This window comes from Pongo pygmaeus, chromosome 12 (assembly GCF_028885625.2).
Source record: "Pongo pygmaeus isolate AG05252 chromosome 12, NHGRI_mPonPyg2-v2.0_pri, whole genome shotgun sequence".
NCBI lineage: Eukaryota > Metazoa > Chordata > Mammalia > Primates > Hominidae > Pongo > Pongo pygmaeus.
In genome coordinates, this window is record NC_072385.2 from 53,893,503 (window position 1) to 53,914,533 (window position 21,031).

Genomic DNA, 21,031 nt, shown 5'->3' on the forward strand with positions numbered 1-21,031 from the left:
TTTAAAACATGTTTTTGTGATCCCGGTCTTACTCCTCCACATTCAGTGAATGGAGGATCTTCCCTCTCTTGGAATGAACATGGTCACCATTTTTTCTTCCAAAAGTAGAATCAATAATTTTCATATTCGCTAAATGAAGGAAACTGAAGTAAGCCATGCATATGTAAAATGATGTTAGATTTTCAATTTGGGGTATAAAATTATAAAACCCAAATGTCCAAAACCATAGATCCTGAGGGGCTACTGGTATCCAGGAAAGTTGTATGCATAACTTTCTCTTGAAAAAAAAAAAGGCATAGTAATTCAAGAAATGTGTGCTAAACAAAATTATGTTCTAGGATGCAAATGTAACTCACATGGTAAGTATTTATGGTCTAAAGGTAAAAGTGGTTCTGATGGTTTCTGCATTCTACTTTCATATGGTGTGGGCGGCAAGCAGCCTTTGCTACTGGGTGAACCCCTGAATTTGAGCAAGAACGAAAACTGATTACCAAGACTGATTTGGTTCCTAAGGGGAAAATACCTTAACTGTTCTGCAAGGAAGCCAGTCTTCTCCTAAAGTTGGGTTTTCCTAAGGTCATATACATGACCTCTCATCATAACTGGAAAATGCAGAAAAATGAACAACCCAAGCATAGACACTAGCAGCATAAGAACAAAGGGATAAAAGAACTAAATGTGATGCAAGAGCACGGGAAAGGGCATGAAAGGATAGGAGTGCAGGAACTGAGCATGAGCAGAGCATTCTGAGACAAGAAATGTTAAAATCCCAGAGTAGCAGAAATCTAGGGGGAAACATTTGCTTGTAGGCTGATGAGCATTTGATTCAAGGGCTTGTTAATTTCTAGAAATGGTGGTCATTACATAACAAGGCAGACTGGCCGATCAGGCAGGTCAAATCAGTCAGTTAAGCAGTCCTTTTCTCAATTCACCAACAGAACGTTCTTTAATGGGGGGTGGTTTAAGCCCTCCACATGCAAATAAAAAGGGCAGAGACACTGAGGAGAGAATAGGCAATTTTGCAAACAGTGGCAAATGAGGTAAGCAACATGAGAACCCTGAGTAAAGAACAAAAGGCAAACAGGAAACCAAGAGACACAGATGTAAGTACAGTAAAATCCATGGGGAGGCGGAGGTGGGTGGATTGCCTGAGCTCAGAGTTCGAGCCCAGCCTGGGCAACACGGTGAAACCCCGTCTCTACTAAAATACAAAAAGTTAGCTAGGCATGGCAGCATGCACCTGTAATACCAGCTACTCGGAAGGCTGAGGCAGGAGAACTGCTTGAACCTGGGAGGCAGAGGTTGCAGTGAGTGAGCCAAGATCGCACCACTGCACTCCAGCCTTGGTGACAGAGCAAAACTCCTTCTCCAAAGAAAAGAAAAGAAAAAAAAAATCCATGGTGAAATGTAAGGAGAGTAGAGTAGGGGATGAGCTCAAAGCAAATGCATGCATGTACCCCACCCTCAACACACACACACACACACACACACACACACACACACACTTCTTTAGAGATATTTAAGTGTATATATGCTAACTTAGGAAACTTTAGAAGACCCTGTTATGATATTATTAGTCAAAAAATATTTAAGCCACAGTTTTGCAATTTTAAGATTGTACTACTAGTATCTGGAGTATCTGAATCTCTGGATCTTACTTGCCATTTCATTATGAAGCTGTACACTATTAGCTAGGATGGCCAACTGGAGAATTAACCTGAATGTGCCTATACTTTTCCTACCAACCTGGATGGTGACAAACCATACAGCTTGCACCTTAATAGAGATAGATATAGGATCAGAATCAACCAAATAGCGATCATGCTTTCACCTCATTACACGACTCAGCTCTTGACAAATTAAGAAAACCTAGCCACTTGGGAAAGTGAGGCTGGCAATGTGAATCTAGGTATGGCTTTCTTTGTATATCTCTGACTTTTTGGCAACTTCTCTTCCCTGTTAGCAGACCCCAACCAGTGCCTCATTACCTTGACCCAATCTTCCCTGCTGTGACCCCTCTGAAAATTATCTGTCTATGGTGCATCCCTTCAAGAAGCTTGGGTACCATCCAGTTAACTTATAAATGTCAAAATCAGAAAAGAGCTTGAGAGCTGTTCACGTATGCGTCCGCTGAAACATTCCACAAACATTAGTGATATTTTATGGCAAGACAGATCTAATCATGGTAATTGGGCTGGTATTTTTTTCAACTCTTCAACAGAGCTGACAATGTGCAGCTATACAAGAGCCTTGAAGATATAAAAATCTTAACTATCTCCCTGCCATTATCTTTAATTATTTCTGGGAATACCTTCTAAGCACCTTGATTTTCCTCCCCCTTCATATTTGACCTGTCCCTGGAAGCTAAAATTCTGATAGCATTCATACCTAAAAATACATTATTATTTATTTAAATTATATATATGATTATGTAATTACATATCCAATGGGATAGTAAGGACAAATATAAGAATATATGATTTTGAAGGGCATAATTTTTTAAATGCCAAGTTTTACATTCTACTTATAATAATTTCTAAATTTATTTTTCCTGATTATAAAAGCAAAATATGGGCTGGGTGCAGTGGCTCACCCCTGTAATCCCAGCACTTTGGGAGGCCGAGGCAGGCGGATCACAAGGTCAGAAGTTCGAGACCAGCCTGGCCAACATGGTGAAACCCTGTCTCTACTAAAAATACAAAAAATTAGCTGGGCGTGGTGGCAGGGGCCTAAAATCCCAGCTACTCCAGAGGCTGAGGCAGGAGAATCACTTGAACCCGGGAGGCAGAGGTTGCAGTGAGCCAAGATTGCACCACTGCACTCCAGCCAGGGCGACAGTCTCAAAAAAAAAAGAGCAAAATATGTTCATTGAAAAATAGTTTATTCATTTTTCTGAAAGAAGTATTTAGGGTTTTTTATTGACTGATAGGAGCTCATTAACTATTAAACTGATTAAGATTTTGTCCATCATATATTACATTTTTTTGCATGAATAGTTTATCTCTTTATTTTACCCCCTTTTAAAGTAATTTCTTAAAAATTATTTCATACTTAATCTATTAGTTGTTCACTTTTAAATTTCTTCCTTTTTATGCTTGGAAAGGCCTTCCCTACTCAATATCAGATTAAATAGTTATGTGTATTTCTTTCTATTTGTTTTGCAGGAGATTTTTTTTCACCCTTCTTACCAACTGATTGGCTAGTGTATTTTATCCCCTTTTAAAGTAATTTTTAAAAAATTATGTCATATTTAATATATTCGTTGTTTACTTTTAAATTTCTTCCTTTTTATGTTTGGAAAGGCCTTCCCTACTCAATATCAGATTAAATAGTTATGTGTATTTCTCTCTATTTGTTTTGCAGGAGTTTTTTTTTTTCACCCTTCTTACCAACTAATTGGCTATAAAAATATTAACAGCAAAAATCAGAAATGAAAAAATATTTATCCAGAACTTGACATATTTGAAAGGGAAGCCAATAATCACACAAGTGGAAAGCTATATAAAACACAGCTGAAGTTATCACAAAGTCAAGAAAAATGTTGTATTTCAGAAACGGGAGACAACAAGCACAATATCAAAAATGAAAAAGAGGAACTCAGGAGAAAATATACTATCAGTACTAGAATAAATATATCTGTATCTAGGTGATCATGGGTTAAGAGTAGCAAAAATTATCTATAAATCTTCTTTATAATAAACTAACGTTCATTTACCTCAGCTCTATGAGGCTTACAGGGAAAAAAAACTTCACAAGTTTTCATTTTAAGATAATTAAATTGAAAAAGAATATCTATTGTGAGCATGACAGAGAAGGAACTGGATATAATTAAATATTGCAGGAAGCTATATAAACTTATCCTAGCGTTATAACAAACAATATGACCATAATCACTAGAGCCTTCAACTCGGTATCTATACTGTTAGGATCTTTAAGCTCAGTTTTTAATAGAAAGTAATGTGCCCAAAGGTGTTCATTTCTAAACTGTTTACAAATAAAAGCCAAAAATAATAAAAATGTTTAAACACGCAATAAAATGTAGCTATAAAATAATAATTATTAAATATAGATAACAATTGAGAACTATGACTTTTTAAAATGACATAAAATCATATGTATTCTATGACTTCAACCATGTTGAAAATGAATATAAACAAGCCTGAAAAGAAACACAGAAATGCAAACAACATACACCACAATTTTGACAAGAAGGATAACATTTATCTTTTAAGAAAAATGTCCTTAGTTATAATGTTATTTGTGCAGCAAACATAGTTAATAAAAAGCTTTATAAAGGCTCAGATCAGTATTTCCTCTGGTGGATTCTGCAGGATGCCAGTTGTTATTCCAGCAAGGCTGAGCAGGAGACGGCAGATTGCTAGAGAGGTTTTGTGCCAAATGAATGTAGGATATATGGATATATGATATTTAAGTGTAGTTTAATTGTGTTTTGTTGTTTCCTCTTTGGGCTATTTGTTTGTTTGCCTGTTTAATGGCAGAAACTCTCAGACATCATTTTAGAAGAAAAAACAAGTCATTTCCCACGTTTACCTATAAACAGAACCTGATCAATAAAGCATTGCTTAGGACTAGTATCCCACAACAGGTGCTCCTCTAGATCTCTGAATCCATTAGGAACATGTGCCATTATTAAGATCTCAATCAGTTTAGGGGCCACTTGTGTCTCTCATCATCTATAACATAATTACAAAATTGTATATTATTTAATATACTCTAGTTAGTTGATAAAATACAACCCATGGGAACTCAGTGTGTTTTTTTCTAAGTCTCAAAGAATGTCTTAATATACTTTTAGATACTGTAAAATTGGTATTTCCAAACATACCAAAATTTCTATAAACTACCATTCACTTCATGTTTTAAAACAGTTAATATATTGAAACTGAATAAGTTTACTGAATACCTGTATTTACTGACCATATGCTAAATTCTGTGATATACATTGTAAGGTATACTTACATGAATAAACCTTATCCCTGCTTTAAAGACATTCTCAGTCAAGAGTACAGGTTATGTAGGGTTTGTTATGGAGCCAGGATAACAAATACAACAATAACTCTAAGAAAAGGTGTAACAAAAACGGGGAACAGATAAAAGGATATAGCAGTTAGGAGGAGAGTGAGATGGAAGCATTTTAAGGGATCAAATACAGATTCATCAAGGAGGGAGACTGCATATTAGATGGACTTCAATGACATGTAGAAGGTCTCCTAGGTAGACAACAAAAAATGAGTCCAAGGTGCCCTGAAGAAGAGTCAGGGGTATGTTGGAGAGGTATATTTCAGACTTGTCAGGGAAGAGGGTTCCCTTAGAGGAGCATGATAATGTCTTTTTGGAATAGGAGCTATGAGCTTGAGTCTGGAACATAGGACCCATGAATGGTAGGCTAAGGCACTTAGAGTTAATTAGGTAGCCAGAGAAACACACTGAATGCTTTTTCAGCAAGATTAGAACTTCAAAAATTAATCAGGTGCAGGTGCATCCAGATTAAGGGGTTTTAGCATTGGAGAAATGACAACTCAGGAACACAGACAGAAAGACGGAGACAGAGACTGAGAGAGCAGATTAAATTCTGTGATGAGAGGACAGTACAGAATTAAGCAGCACCTTGGAGGTTTTTGGATGGTTCAAAATATGTCATTCAAAAATATATCAGCTAGAAAAACAAAGAGATTAGAAAGTTCATTTGTCAATAATAGCCAATGATGGTGAAAGAAAAATCAATTAGTTAATCAGAAGAATGCATTCAGGAAGAAAATTTTTAAAGTATTAAAGCACATTCAATGAATCCACCTATACTCATCTTTAAATTGTAATTCAATCACAGTAGTACTATTGCAAAATAGCACAATTATAATATAAATTTGGGACATAGGCTAGAAGGAAATAAGACAAGTGAATACTCTCTTTCACCTCCTAAATTCACAGGGGTCACAGTCTTCACAAAGCTTATTTAAGCATCCCATGAAGTCACTCCCTTAATAACTAGTACAGAATTACTTTCTAGGGACAGAGTCCATCCCTATAATTTTATTTTCTGAGACCCAGTGGGCTGAGAGAGCCACATTACTTTATCCATTAACCTTGACTGTTTTTTAAAAAAGTGGGACAGAAATTGGTCAGTTCAGCATCTTCAAGCATACCATAATATAATAGTAGAATTCTTGAGACTGGAGAAGTCATTTACCAAACCAGCATCTGTGACAGAGTTCAGGAAAACTCTTTGGGCCTTCTCAATAACATTATTCATATGGAGGATTTATTTTTAAAAATATTTACTAATGTCTGGGTACGGTGGCTCATGCCTGTAATCCCAGAACTTTGGGAAGCCAAGGTGGGCAGATCACGAGGTGAGGAGTTCGAGACCAGCCTGACCAACATCGTGAAACCCTGTCTCTACTAAAAATACAAAAATTAGGTGGGCATTGTAGCACGCGCCTGTAATCCCAGCAACTCAGGAACCAGAGGCAGGAGAATCACTTGAACCTAGGAGACAGAGGTTGCAGTGAGCCGAGATCACGCCATTGCACTCCAGCCTGGGCAACAGAGTGACACTCTGTCTCAAAACAAAAAAAATTTACTAATATAATTTTAGCCACTCATGTCATCTTCGTAAATCCAATAACACCTCTGTGTGCATCTTTTGTGTCAATGCTTACACACCTTCCCTCTTTTGGACCTTAAGCTAAAGTCCTTGGACACCCTGCTGTGTATTATTGCAGGCATAAAACAAGTGTGCAAGGAGACTGTTTCCGTTGCTATGGAAATATCATTTAATTTCCTAATTAGTAGGTATATAAATGCAAAACCATAGCATTTGATTATTTCTGAAGTTTGGCAACAATGTCTATTGTTCATGTCTGAGAACAAAGTCTCTATGTTTTCAACACTGTTATTCAAAGTAAGAATTTAAAACTTAAACTGTCTGGCATTTTAATGCTTATAAATTGATTTGCTGCACATGAGAGAAATGAAAGAATAAACCAAGAAACATATGTAAGTCATTTATTCTTCCCCTCAAGCTATATATATATATATATGAGCATATCTATTTACTAATAAATAAAAACTAGTGGTGGCATTTCCCTTACAAAAGAATTTCTTTAAATCATAACTTCCCTAGTGGTTATAATTAGAAAGTGAGATTTTAGCAGTCCATCTATTATATAAAGCAAAGCATAACTGACATCTTCTTTTCTCCCCTCCATCAAATTTTATCTAATTTGGGCTTTGCAATAAAGTAAGAAAGAATATAAATTATTCAGATGAAGCACAAAGTTTTAAAAAGTGTTAAAATTCTAAAACCCATTTCTGTCTACCTGCTCTAGGAAACTAATTCACCAATGAACTCACTATCCTGTGTTCTCCTGTGCTCAAACTGCTGCACTTAAAACAAAGCACACTAAACTGAACCTTCTCTCTATGCTTCCCTCTCACTTCCCTTTCAGCATCCAAGTCTGCTAAATATCTTTGGAAACATACAACATCTAATTTCTGTTTCACACTGACTCTTCAATACTATCAGGTTTCTGAGGTGACCACTTGACTGAAGCTACCCTGGCAAATATCAAGTGAGATCCACTTCTTACTCAACAAATACAGTGGCCTCTAGCGGCCTCTCTAGTCTTTAACCTCCCTGATCTATGCAACAACATTTTATGATCTCCTTTCCTGCCTGGAAACAATGGAAACTTGGAAACTCTTCCTTCACACCTTAAAAGAAGTTAAGGAAAAAAAAAAAAAATCAACCAATGAGGCACTTGCCTCCCCCTTCTCCACTCTTCACTATTCGGATTGTGCAGTGTGAAAACTAGAAATGGTTTCTCAGTAAAGAGATATGTTTCCTTTTTATCGATAAACTATTTCTGCTAATTTCATGGACAGTAACAGTAAAATATCTTTGTTTTGCTGGAGAAGTGAGGCATCCTGTTAACAAGAAATGCTGCTTTTTTTTTTTCTTTTACAGAAAACATATTTTGCACAAACCACTAAACCCACAAGAGTTATAGTTTAGCTTAGCAAGCTTCATTTGTAAAATGTTACCCACGCCAATAATTGATTTGTGTAGTAAAATAAAGAATGTAGCTGGAAGGAAAATTCTGCTGGCTTAAATATCAGAAATCAGGATGAAAAGAAAACAAACCTAACCTCCCACCACAGAAAGCCTTCAGAGCAGACCACGAAGTGGACATGGGGTCATTGTTTAGCTGCTGATCTGACCAGCTTCCACAGTCTCTTCTCATCACCAGCAGAGCTCCAGTGGCTCCTGAGACCAGGCTGCACAACCGCTACAATTTTAGAGCTACCGAGGAGCTACAATCCTAGTCCACCAAGGAATGTCCCGGTTCAGCCTTTATCATCTGCTTGAGTCATTTCTTACCCTTCCTTTCTCTTGTTGACGTCATAACCCAGAGACCTCATGGCTGGAAGCAGTAAACAGATGCAAGATTTGATCTTATAACTGCCTCTCTTTGCTTATGTATGCTCTGGCTACAAATCCAAACCAAAAGCTAAAAGTAGGAGTAACATTTTTCTTTTCCAAGTGTGTTTTCTTTTTCATTTTGCTGACTTTCTTGACTTCAGAGGTAAATACTCTCATACGATTCCTCTCTTTCTTTCCCATTAAATGTTTCTCATTATTTGTCACTTAAGCAGTGGTATTCCTGAGATGCAGATCCCATACTTAAAATGCTTTATGCAACCTTAGGGCATTTCATCTACTTCCACAGCTATAACTGTCACCTCCTGTTTCACTCTAAAATTTCTAATTTGAATACCAACAGCTCAGAAGTCCAGATCTTATTCCTAAATGTCTATTGAAGACTTGTATCTGGATGTCCTGTAAGCTCTTCATATTTTACATCATCAAGACCAAGCATCAGCTAACTCCTAAATTACGTTTCGCACAAGACATGTGATAACGTTCACGGTTAGCCTTGTCTTTGCCTTTGTCCCGAATCTCACATTCAAATGGTTCCTAAGTCTTCTTGCTTCTATATAATCAGTCCTGTTGTCTCCTTCCCTACCACCTTCTCATGCCTCATCCCTCCTCTAAGCACTCTGGCAACTGTATGATTTGTTGAGCCTTAAATTTACACTGACATTCCTACCTTCATGCTTTCCCCTCAACCTGGAATGCTATTTCCTAATGTATCTTTATAGGAAAGTTTTACATGTTCTTCAAGTTCCTATTGAAATGTGAATCTTCTTGACCTTTGTCTAATTCTATTTTACTTTAAACACTCCTTCATCACTGCTATCTATAACTTCCAATATACCTCTACTCCATGTCATATTCCTCAGTTTGTTTATGGGCGGCACTTTCCCGCTATATACCATTAGATGTCCTAAGGGTAGAAACCATGTCTTACTTATCTTGGTATCGTAAATAGACTACCTTACCTAAGAAAGGCAATTAAGAAATGTCTTTTCCGCTATATTATGGCTAGATATAAACATAATTAAATGTCATTTTCAAAGTAAAGAAATATTCATTTTGTGATTATATGAACATAGTACAATTGTACTCTACAATGTGAATTGGCTTTAAGTTCAACTCTAGTGAAAAAATACATGATTTAATATTATGACAAGGAGTAATTTCTACATTCCAAATGGAAAAACAAATAAAACCACAAATAATTATTTGATTTGTTTGCCTTACATTATAGGCATAATTCATATGCAATATTTACCATTTTAAAGTGTATAATTCAGTGGATGTTTTATAGGATATGCACAAACAGTATGTGCAACCATCACCATTATCTAATTCCAGAATTTGCATCATCTCAAAACGAAAACTCTCAGTCTGGGCAATACAGCAAGACTTTTCTCTACAAAATAATAATAATAATAATAATCAGCCAAGCATGGTGGCATACCCCTATAATCCCAGCTACTGGGGAGGCCAAAGGGAGAGGATCATGTGTGTCTAGGAGTTCGAGCTGCAGTAAGCTATGATTGCACCACTGCACTTAACCTGGGTAACACAGTGAGACCCTGTCTCCATGTCTCTAAAAAAAAAAAAAAAAAAAGAAAAGAAAAGGAAAACATGTACCCATCAGCATTCATCCTTCATTCCTCCCTTCTCCCAAACCCTGACAACCACTAGTTTTCCTCTACATAGATTGGAGAATTCTGGACATTTTATATAAATTCAATCAAACAATATGTGATATTTTGTGTCTGGCTTTCTTTCACTTCACACAATGTCTTCAAGGATATCCACGTTTCATGTGTATCAGTACTTTTTCCTATTTATGGTGGAATATTATCCCATTGTATAAATGTGCCGTATTTTTTGTGTCCATTCCTCAATTAATAGACATCAGATTTTTCAATTTTTGGCTATAATAAATAATGCTGCTATGGATATAAATGTACAGAGTTTGGTGTGGACATATGTTTTTGCAGCTCTTCAATACATATCTAAGAATAGAATTGTTGGGTCATAAGGAAATTTTATATTTAACTTTTTGAGAAACTACCAAACTGTTTTCCAAATTAGCAGCATCATTTTATAATCCCCCTTAAATTTACAATGACATTTCTACCTTCATGTATAAGGATTCCAATTTCCCCATATTTCTTACCAACGTTTATTAAATTTTTTTTTTTTTTTTTGAGGCAGAGTCTCAAATGGTGCCATCTCGGCTCACTGCAGCCTCTGCCTCCTGAGTTCAAGCTATTCTCCTGCCTCAGTCTCCCGAGTAGCTGAGATTACAGGCGCCAACCAGCAGGCCTGGTTAATTTTTTTTTTTTTTTTTTTTTTGGTATTTTTAGTAGAGACAGGGTCTCACCATGTTGGCCAGGATGGTCTCGATCTCCTGACCTTGTGATCCACCCGCCTCGGCCTCCCAAAGTGCTAGAATTACAGGCATGAGCCACCGCGTCTGGCCTAATATTCTTTTATTAGAACTCGTCTAGTAGGTGTGATCTCGTATTTCATTGCGGTTTTGATGTGCATTCACTTGATGATGCTGAGCATCTCTTCGTGTGCTTATTTGACATTTGTATATCTTCTTTGGAGAAATGTCTATTCTAGTCCTTTGCCCATTTTTAAATTTAGGTGTTCTTTTTACTATTAAGCTGTAATCATTCTTTATATGGTTCTTTATAAATTTTGAAGAATAGATTCTTACTGATTTGTAAATATGTTCTCTCATTCTGTGGGTTGTCTTTTCACTTTCCTGATCCTGTCCTTTGATGCATAAAAGTTTTTAATTTTGATGAAGTCCAATTTACATTATTTTTCTTCTATTGCTTGAGCTTTGGGTGTCATATCTAAAAATCTACTGCCTAATCCAAGCAACCAATGCCTAATCCAAGGTCACTAAGATTTACACCTATGTTTTCTTCCAAGAGTTTCATAGTTAGCTCTCATATTTAGGTCTATAATGCATATTGAAGTCTATCACTAATTTTTGTATATGGGAGGAGATAGCGGTCCAAATTCATCTTTTTCATGTAAATGTTTATTCAGTTGTCTCAACACCATTTGTTTAAAAAACTATTCTTTCCCCCATTAAATTGTCTTGTCACCCTTGTCGAAAAATCAATTAACCATAAATATATGGGTTTATTTCTGAATGCTCAATTCTATTCCAGTAAAATAAATGCCTATGCTTATGTCAATACCATTTAGTCTTGATTATTATACTTTTGCGGTAAGTTTTGAAATTAAGAAGTGTGTCTTCCAACTTTGTTCACCTTTTTAAAGATTGTTTTAGACTATTCTTATTTTACAAATGAATTTTAGGATGAGCATAGCAATTTCTGCAAAAAAAAAGGAAGCTAGGATTTGCACAGCAATAGCATTGAATCTCTAGATCAATTTGCCTTATTAACAATATTAAGTCTTCCCATTTGTGAACATACGTATATTTCCATTTTTTTTGGTCTTCTTTAAATTCTTTTCATGATATTTTGTAGCCTTTAGTATCTTCACTAAGTATTTGCATTTTCTTGAGTAAAAGGCAAATAGTAACAGTATAGATTGTTTTATAATTACAATAAAGTATAAAAATAAAAACTATTTAAAGTTAGCATATTACCAGTTGAAACATTTTATAATGCCACTTATAATTTTGATATAAAATATTTTAAATTCATACTCAAAAAGGAGTATTTATTTCATATGGTATTAACTTGCCTTGGTTAAGAACAACTCTGCAACTGTAAGATAAAATGAGCAACAATAAAACGTATACACCTGGATTTAAGAAGTCAGCTATTCATAAACAGCAAACAAAAAAATTATTTCCAAAGGCAACCAGTCATCAAGAAAATTTCATCATATATACAGAAGCATTTCAAATTATTCAAGCAAACTAGAACAGAAAATAGCTATGTGTTGTTAACTGATGGTTTTATTGAAACTTATATTAGTATTACTTTAACTCATCCTTATGGTATAATTCTTTAAGAAACGGCAGTTAACCAAATTTTTAAACTAGATTCAGTGATTCAGCACTAATAAAATTCTCTTGCAATTCAATGAACCATGACTTACCACTTGTTACTAATTTCACGTACACAGTCAATATTCTACAAAGCAAAATGCCTGTTTTCAACAGTAAAAATTATATCATCTATTTAAGCTAACTTATTAGGTTGGTACAAAAGTAATTGTGGTTTTTGCCATTACTTTTAATAATGTAATGTAATGTAATAATGTAATGTAAAAGCAATCTTGCCATTACCTTTAATGGAGAAAACAGCAATTACTTTTGCACCAACCTAATAGAATGGATCACATGGTTTTAAGGTGATGGGTTCATTAATGATAAATCAATACTGATATGTATGCATAAAGACTAGACCAGATGAACAATTACAATTCAAGGCAATTAGCCCATTTTCTCAATTTGTATAATCAGTGAAAGATTTTCATTCAAAATAACCATTTTCGTGATTTGAAAAATCATGAAAATACTACCCAAGTTAAGCTTCCTATCAAGTTTGAATAAGGAGATCTTACTGCCAAAAAATAAAATTCTAGGTAAGAACTGGAGACTGTAAATCTTCTTAGTGCTGCTGTACTGGCTATTTTATCAATACTGACACATTTCTAACAAACAATGCTGGATGTGGAATGAAGGTCTTGTATTAGCACAACAGCTTCAATATGCAAACGATGACAAAATATTTTAAAAATTAGATATCCAAACAATAAAGTCACTTGGATAAATAAAAAAAGTTTATTATCACAGGCATTAGCATAATCAAACGTGTTGTCACCACCATTAGATCATTATTCACTCAACTCTATCCAAGATATAGAAAAGACATGGCCCATGCCTTTGAATAGCATACAAAAAAAAAAGCACCATGGAATACTGAGATACATCTATAAAAGTGCCAAGTAAATTTCTGGAAGTGAATATATGAAATTCATATACACGCTATGCTTACTCCAAATGGAAAGATTCACAAATATACTGATATTGATATAAATATACTTAGGTTACTATGGAAATGACAGATATTGAGAATAATTTTAAAAGCAAAATAGGTGTGTTTGGAGCACAGTATAGACAGTGTATTTCCAATCTGAAGAGTGTCTCATTCACACTAAATCTAAGATAGAAGACAAAAAATTATTTAAAATTAGAAGACACTAAAATAAAAAGTATGAGTATATGTTATCATTTTCATGTAAATAAGACTTGCAAGTGGGGTGTGTATGTGTGTGTGTGTGTGTGTTTGTGTGTATTTAAACTACGAACTCTTAACATATAAAAGAGGTAATACAAATCGATAAGAAAAACACAAGGGCACATTTTTTTGAACCAACAAGGTATTTCAACAAAGTGACAGGAGACAAAACCAAATATAAAAATCAAAAAGAATAATTTCTACATCAACAATAACCTATTAGGAAATATTAAAGAATAAAATCCCTTTCCCAACAGTAATAAAAACTCATAAAAGATAGCAATAACACAAAATGAGAAATATTTCCTTCTATAAAGAAGGCTATTTATGTTACTGAAGGACGCAAAAAAGACTTGAATAAATAAAGAGACCTGCCAATGGAAAGATTATGAATTGAGAGTTGTCACTTCTCCCTAAAAATTATCTTAAATTAAATATAATACTAACTAAAATACAGTGTTGTTTTAAAATTGATAACCTGATTATCATATTCTTCTGAAAATAAAGATGTAAAAATAGAGATGAAACTTTGGGGAAAGAAACCATCACCTACTAGAAATCATAATAGTAGTTTTAATAGTATATCATTAATTCAGGAATAACAAAAAATTATTTATACCCAGAGAATATAGTTCAGTCCTTAAATTAAAATAACTAAGTCATGCAAAAAAAAACTTGGAAAACATGAACACACTCATCACAGCAAAGGCAAGACATTAGGCCATTAGACAAAAAGCAAATGAAAAGATAATCAACCTCTAGAAATCTGGGAAACAAATTTGTATAAAAAAAGAGGTATTCCTCTTACCTATTCATTGGTAAACTTTTACAAGTTTAAAATTATCATGTATTGGCAAAAGGGTAAAGAAATATGCACTTTCATATTGTTGGTGGAAGGTACTAACAATTGGAAGAGCAATTTGGCACTATTACAATTTAAAATTCACAGACCTTATGACTCAACAACTGCATTTATGAGTTTACCTTTAAAAAATACATTAGTACATGTAGACAATAAACCTGTATAAGGATGTTCATCTTAGCATTGTTTGAAATAGCATAATAGCACAAACAAACTGAATGTACATGGAAATAGGATTAAATAAACCATGGTACAACCACACTATAAAGTAATAGGCAAGAGTTAAAAAAAACAATGGTGTATATATTTTTGTATCAGTGTGGAGATATCTTTAAACTATATGTAAAATGAAAATAAAGTATAGAACATCACGTTACCATTTAAAAAAAATATATATGTATATATATAGCTACACAAACCTTGACCTCTATTTCTTTGAAGCAGTCTCCTGGGGCCCCCAAAATCAATCTTCTGTCTATGCCACAGCCCATATTGAAGGCAGATCAACCCAGACATTTTATCTCTGTAGACAGCCAAAAATTGAATACTTAAATTCCAAAAAAAATGCAATGTCACACAAAAACTAATGTAGAGGAAGAATTTTTATTACGGCAGGAAACGCTTAGATATATTTAGTTAAAAATAATATACAAATTTATATATACCTATGATCTCAGCTGTACTTAAAAACACCCTCACTATATAACTCAGATATACTCATGGGGGGGAAAGAAATTCACCAAATGTTCACTGAATAGTTGGACTGCAGTGATTTTTATTTTCCAGACTCTTTTTCTTGTTATTTTCTAGATGTTCTACAATGGGTATTTATTACTGTAAGTGCAAAAGACAAAACATGTTCTTTCTGAAACAATGTATCTTCTGTTATTGGATTCTTGAGATACCTCTGTATAGATAATGCCAAAATATTTCTCTACTCCCAGCCTCTCCCCTTCACTCTAGTCTCACTTTTCAGCTACCTACCAAGCAGTTATCAGTGTCCCAGCTTTAGTTCTCCTGAATGTGATTTCTCCACCTCTCCCACTGCTGTGCTCATTGATCCCATCTCCCTGCCAGGCCAGCCCTGTCCCAGTTCCCAGACCAAGACACGACTGAATCTGAAAGTACTAATACAAGGTCACCCCCTCCTCCATACTCTTGTTCCCATCCATTGCTGAAGCAAAGTTGCTGATTCTGTGTCAGCCTGGATTTTTGCCCCACTCCACTGTGGCATCAGTACCACACTGCAGGACACACTCGATCATTCTGTCTGGTATTAAACTGTTCAGGTATTCATCTTATAGCCCCTACTAGACTGTCAACTTATGAGACAAGGCACTGTGTCTTACTCATGTATGGCTCCAGGACTGTGCCCTCCAAAACAGTGGTTTCCATAACTTGTAGGAAAGCATCTGTAAATGGCTGTTACATATGACCAGAAATCTGAGGATCTGTTTGAAGATGGAGCGAGTTCAGAGACTAAGTTGAATCAACAAGCATTTATGAAGGAATTACTGTGGGCCCAGCAATGAAACAGGAGAATACTAGAAAAATGGAAGATGCGGCTCCTATCCTTAAGACAGAAGCTAGAGTGGTTGAGAACACCTTAGGAAAAAAAGTAGAAAATAATTACTGTTTTGGCTTCTGCCTTAACAAGCAAAACATGAAAATCTTCTTGCCTGAGGTCCTGATTTCACAGATGGGCAAACTGCAATCGAATTTGCCTGCCTGGATTCCAGACTACTGCCAGCACTGACTTTTGCTTCCTGTCCCAACTCCATGGGCCCCAATGTGCTTGGCTTTGCTTGTCACTATTTGCATGCTTGCCCACTTTAAATTGTTCCCTTGGGTCCAGATTCCCTGCCCCTCCAGTTCATGCTGTGGGCTAGAATCTAAATTTTCTCCTTCTTGTGCTACGTTGCCCTCTGTCACCTGTTTCTGCATACACTCTCCCACAATAAAAAGTTGTGACCACAATCTCAGCTTTTTGCTTAAACCTCTTGCCGAAACCTGAGAACAAGGCAGGCCTCTGTATCAAATTGTAATAAACACTGCTGCTTACTTACCCAACAATCATTTACCTCTTCCTTATTAAAAGAATTGCTACTCTGTTCATCAATCCCCTAACATCCACCCAGTGAAGGCTAATCCCATACATAGTCCCAGCCAGTAAATCCTGATTTAGTCTAAGCGCCTGTCATTCATGGTATTCCCATTCCCCTTGCCATTGACTAGATTGGGAATGTCCACGTGATTCAGTGTTGGCCAGTGACATAAGAGAGAAGTCTGCAGGAGGGCTTTTGGCAAAAACCTCCTCATTCTGCAGGAAGAGACACTGCTGCTGCATGACGGTGTGCTAGGAACTAAAGAAGTGATCATAGCACCGGCTGAGGAATCGGTCAACACGCAGACTGAGCACAGACAAGAGAAATGTAGAAAGTAGAAACTAAGCCCAGGTCTCCCATCCTCTGCATTTCTTGTCATTTTAGAAATCTTTTTCAATGTATTCCCCTTCCTCTGCTGCCAGGTAACATATATTAAATAGTGCACCTTAAAATTTATTTATATATATATATATATCAGCAGCTTTGTTTTCTATGTCAAAGGAGTAACTTTCAAATAGGAATTTGACAGGTATTTTGGTTGTTTTTAGTTTGAAGCTATTATGAGTATGCTGCTATTAATTTTCATGCAAAAGTCCTTGTACATATGTTTTCATTTCACCTGGGAGTGGAGTTTCTGGATCGTATGGTAAGAGTATTTTTAACATTAAGAGAAACTGCCAAACTGTTTCCCAAAGTATTACATTCCCAACAGCAATGTATGAGTATCACAGTTGCTTCACATCCTCTCCAAAACTTGGTATTGCCAGTCTTTACAATTTAGTCATTTTAGTGTTTGGATAGTGGTATCACACTGTGGTTTTAAATTTAATTATTTTGGTGAATTAAAGAGTTATCATGTGCTCATTAGATATTTGTATATTTTCTTGTGTGAAATATCTCAGCACATATTTTGTTCATTTTTTAGATGGATTGCCTGTCTTCTTACTGAGTTGCAAGAGTTCTATACATAGTCTAGATAAAGTCCTTTGTCAAATATACAGAGACAGATATGTAGTTCTAACAAATCTTTTGTCTTTTGAAGAGCAAAACTTCTTTCTTTAACTTTGATAAAGTCTAATACATCTTTTCTTTTAAATTTTATGATTAGTGCTTTTTGGGTCCTAAGGGATCTTTGCCTAATCCAACATCACAGATTATCTCCTATATTTTCTTCTAGAAGTTTATGCACTCAAAATCATAGATTGATCCCACAAACATTATGCTCAATGCAAAAAGGAATATAAAAATGAGCACATATTCTGTGATTCAACCTATATCAATTTCTAGAATAGGAAAAACGAATCTATAGTGACAGAGAGCAGATCAGTAGGAAGAGAAGATTTTAGGGTAACAGATATATTCTGTATCTTGATCGCACTGCTGGTTACACAGGTGTGTTTGTCAATCCCCAACAGAGTATTCACTTAAAATGGGTACACTTTATTGTATAAAACATATGCCCAAAATTTTACTAAAATAATTGTAATGGGAAATCGGAGCTGGATTGGTAGGAAGACTGGTGACCACCAGGTCCTCTGAAATAGAATTTAGGGGATAAGCAAGGCTTTGCTATGCCTGAGGCAGAAATATTAACCTTAAAGCATATATAATTTCTTAAATAAACATTACTTCATTCTAAATGCATAAATGCCATATAGTCTTTCACAAACATTGGCATGGCCAAAACAAGCCAACCACACACTGGGAGAGTCCCTAAATAGTGGTAGCAACTGACTTGTACCTTCAATGTAGGAAGAACTTTCAAAATGAAAGAGAGGGAAGGATGGAGAGATAAGAACAGACAGGTTACTTAGTCCCTCACAGTTTGCCCAGAGACTGTGAAGCTAAATTTGCAATTTTATTGGGAAAGGGAAAGCATATGCCACTGAAGGTGAAGTTTTTTTTTTTCTTATGCAGCAGAAGTTTATGTTTCAAAAGAAAGAAAAAACAAATGGAACACAATGAAAACAAATCATTTGCCTTGAAATTTTAAGAAAAAATCACATGTAGAATTATAGAATTTTATAGCTAGATATAAGTCTGAGTCACTCAAAAGGCAGATAAAATAAATAAGTGTTGGAGAGTTTGAGGCTTATTTAATCACATAACAAATTAATTAGCTGGTCGAAAACCTGGAGGGGAATCCAGTTGCCTTGGTTCAGTGTGCTTATAAAATTATAATCTCTAGCTCAATGAGAGCATTGAGCACAGAGCAGGTATTTTCAAAAAATACCTGTTGAATGAATTCATGCTAGGTAATATAATTAAAAAAATACATGAAAGGCGTAAGTGCAGTAGAGAGATGAATTTAGACACAGATTTATTTTTCCCCAGGACTCTTTTTTTTTGAGACGGAGTCTTGTTCTGTCGCCCAGGCTGAAGTGCAGTGGCACCATCTCGGCTTACTGCAGCCTCCGCCTCCTGGGTTCAAGCGATTCTCCTGCCTCAGCCTCCCAAGTAACTGGGATTACAGTCACCTGTCACCACGCCCAGCCAATTTTTGTATTTTTAGTAGAGACAGGGTTTCATCATGTTGGCCGGGCTGGTCTCAAACTCCTGGCCTCAGGTGATATGCCAGCCTCAGCCTCCCAAAGTGCTGGCATTACAGGCATGAGCCACTGCGCCCGGGCTTCCCCAGGAAATTTGAGTCTTGTATACACTTCTTTATGCCACTTCCAAACATTAGAAAAAAAAAACCATATTTTGTGAAATTACTCTGGCAGTTATCAATGCCTGAAGAAACAGAATGAAGTGGTAAACTCTAAAGGATTGTAGGATACCCTTTCCTGGAAACAACTGAGTACAATTAGCTCTCTATAAAGTAGTTAAGGGACATTGCTACTTCCTCACTGAAAGACAGATTGATGATATTTAACAACTGCTTCAGGCCCTGTGAATTTAAGATAAACTTGGAAGACTGAATTTTCACCAAATGCTTACAAATAAAACACGGGAACATCAGATCCTCTGGTGACTTCTGAAGTCCTTGTGGTTTCTGGGTGGGGATGTGGAAGAACAACTGACATAGCTCCACCAAAAGTCCATGGCTTTAGTTCCAAAACATCAAGGGGCCATAAAAAAGATATTGGATTTACTGCAGATACATAATGAACAACATAAACTCAACTTACAGAATATGAACATCTCAGAAGCTTTCTATTAATTTTCTATTATGGCTCTGTGGCCCTTGAGACCATATACAACTCAAGGACTTTTTTTATCTCTAGCCCTCTGGCATGTCCACTCATTTAATGTAGAAACACTGTAGCAAGTTAGGATCTTATTTAATGTATCTCCATCTCAACACATCCCATAAACGTATTACCTGGCTTCCCCCAAAACTGCCTAGCAAACAAAATAGCCAGATGTCTACAAGTAGCAACATATTGAAAAATCAACATATGATTTATGTTCGTTTTTTTATCCATGCTCCAGTTTTAAAAACTATTCATTGAAATTTACATACAAAACTTACTTTAAAACAACTAAAACATAGATTATAGTAGACATCGCAGCAAAAATATAGAAAACCCCTAATTGAACAAGTAGTTACACATCCTTCAGCTCAAAAGAGAAAGCACAATTAATTCATTCTGTCGCATCCTTACTCCACCTCCCTGTTCGGTCACCACCCTCACGTAGGGGGAACATACCTGCTTTTTCACTCCTGTTAATGCAAGTTTTCCTAATACCTGAAATGTAATAGTCTAATAGTTGTGTACACAGATAAGGCCTATTAATAAAAGGAAAAATAAAATAGTGTTCAATAGTAAAGCCCTAGAAAATTAAGGTGTCTAAAGTTAGACTATCATTATGTTTTGTATAATGTGTTACGAGTAATAATTTCAAAGAGGTATATAATGCAAATTTATGGTTGAGTAGAATTCAGCTCTGAGGTAAAAATTCACTTATAAGGAAAATAAAAATGTCAAAAGTAAAATTTGTCAAAAATCTCTGGTCGTATAATATAAAGCTGACTAGTAGTAATACATCTGAAAATGTATGATTTAGATTTGCTGAATTTTTGAAACATCAATTAAGAAAGATCTCAATATAAAAAATAAAACTACTACAGTCTATGGTCTGTTAGTTTTTAGAAGTATATTTACATTAGCTTTTAGAAATATGTTTGTGTTTATGACTAATATATCTTAAGATAATATTCAGGAGGACAATTTTGTATATTATTTGAACTACAAAACAGAAATATATGAGAAACATTTTACTATTTGGGAGAAAACAATGGAATTGTGTCTATTGAAATGGGTTAAACATGAGCATAATAAATACTGATACTTCAAACTTGTGGGTAAAATTTTCTGGAAATCCATTTTTGAATAAAAGAATTCAATTCATATCACTTATGCTGTTGGATAAAGATTTT

At 35.4% G+C, this 21,031-nt stretch overlaps 1 protein-coding gene across 7 annotated transcripts in view; it reads right to left on the bottom strand.

Moving 5' to 3' along the window:
* CTNNA2 (catenin alpha 2) overlaps positions 1-21,031 on the bottom strand; it is a 1,147,855-nt gene that overhangs the window by 1,114,722 nt on the left and 12,102 nt on the right. The window contains exon 1 of one of the 7 annotated variants that reach the window (XM_054474856.1): positions 14,962-15,058. The exons of the other annotated variants lie outside the window; for them this stretch is intronic. Coding sequence (XP_054330831.1) covers positions 14,962-15,058 — 97 coding nt within the window. Of the gene's footprint in view, positions 1-14,961; positions 15,059-21,031 lie in introns of those variants that run through there. 7 annotated transcript variants of the gene reach the window in all.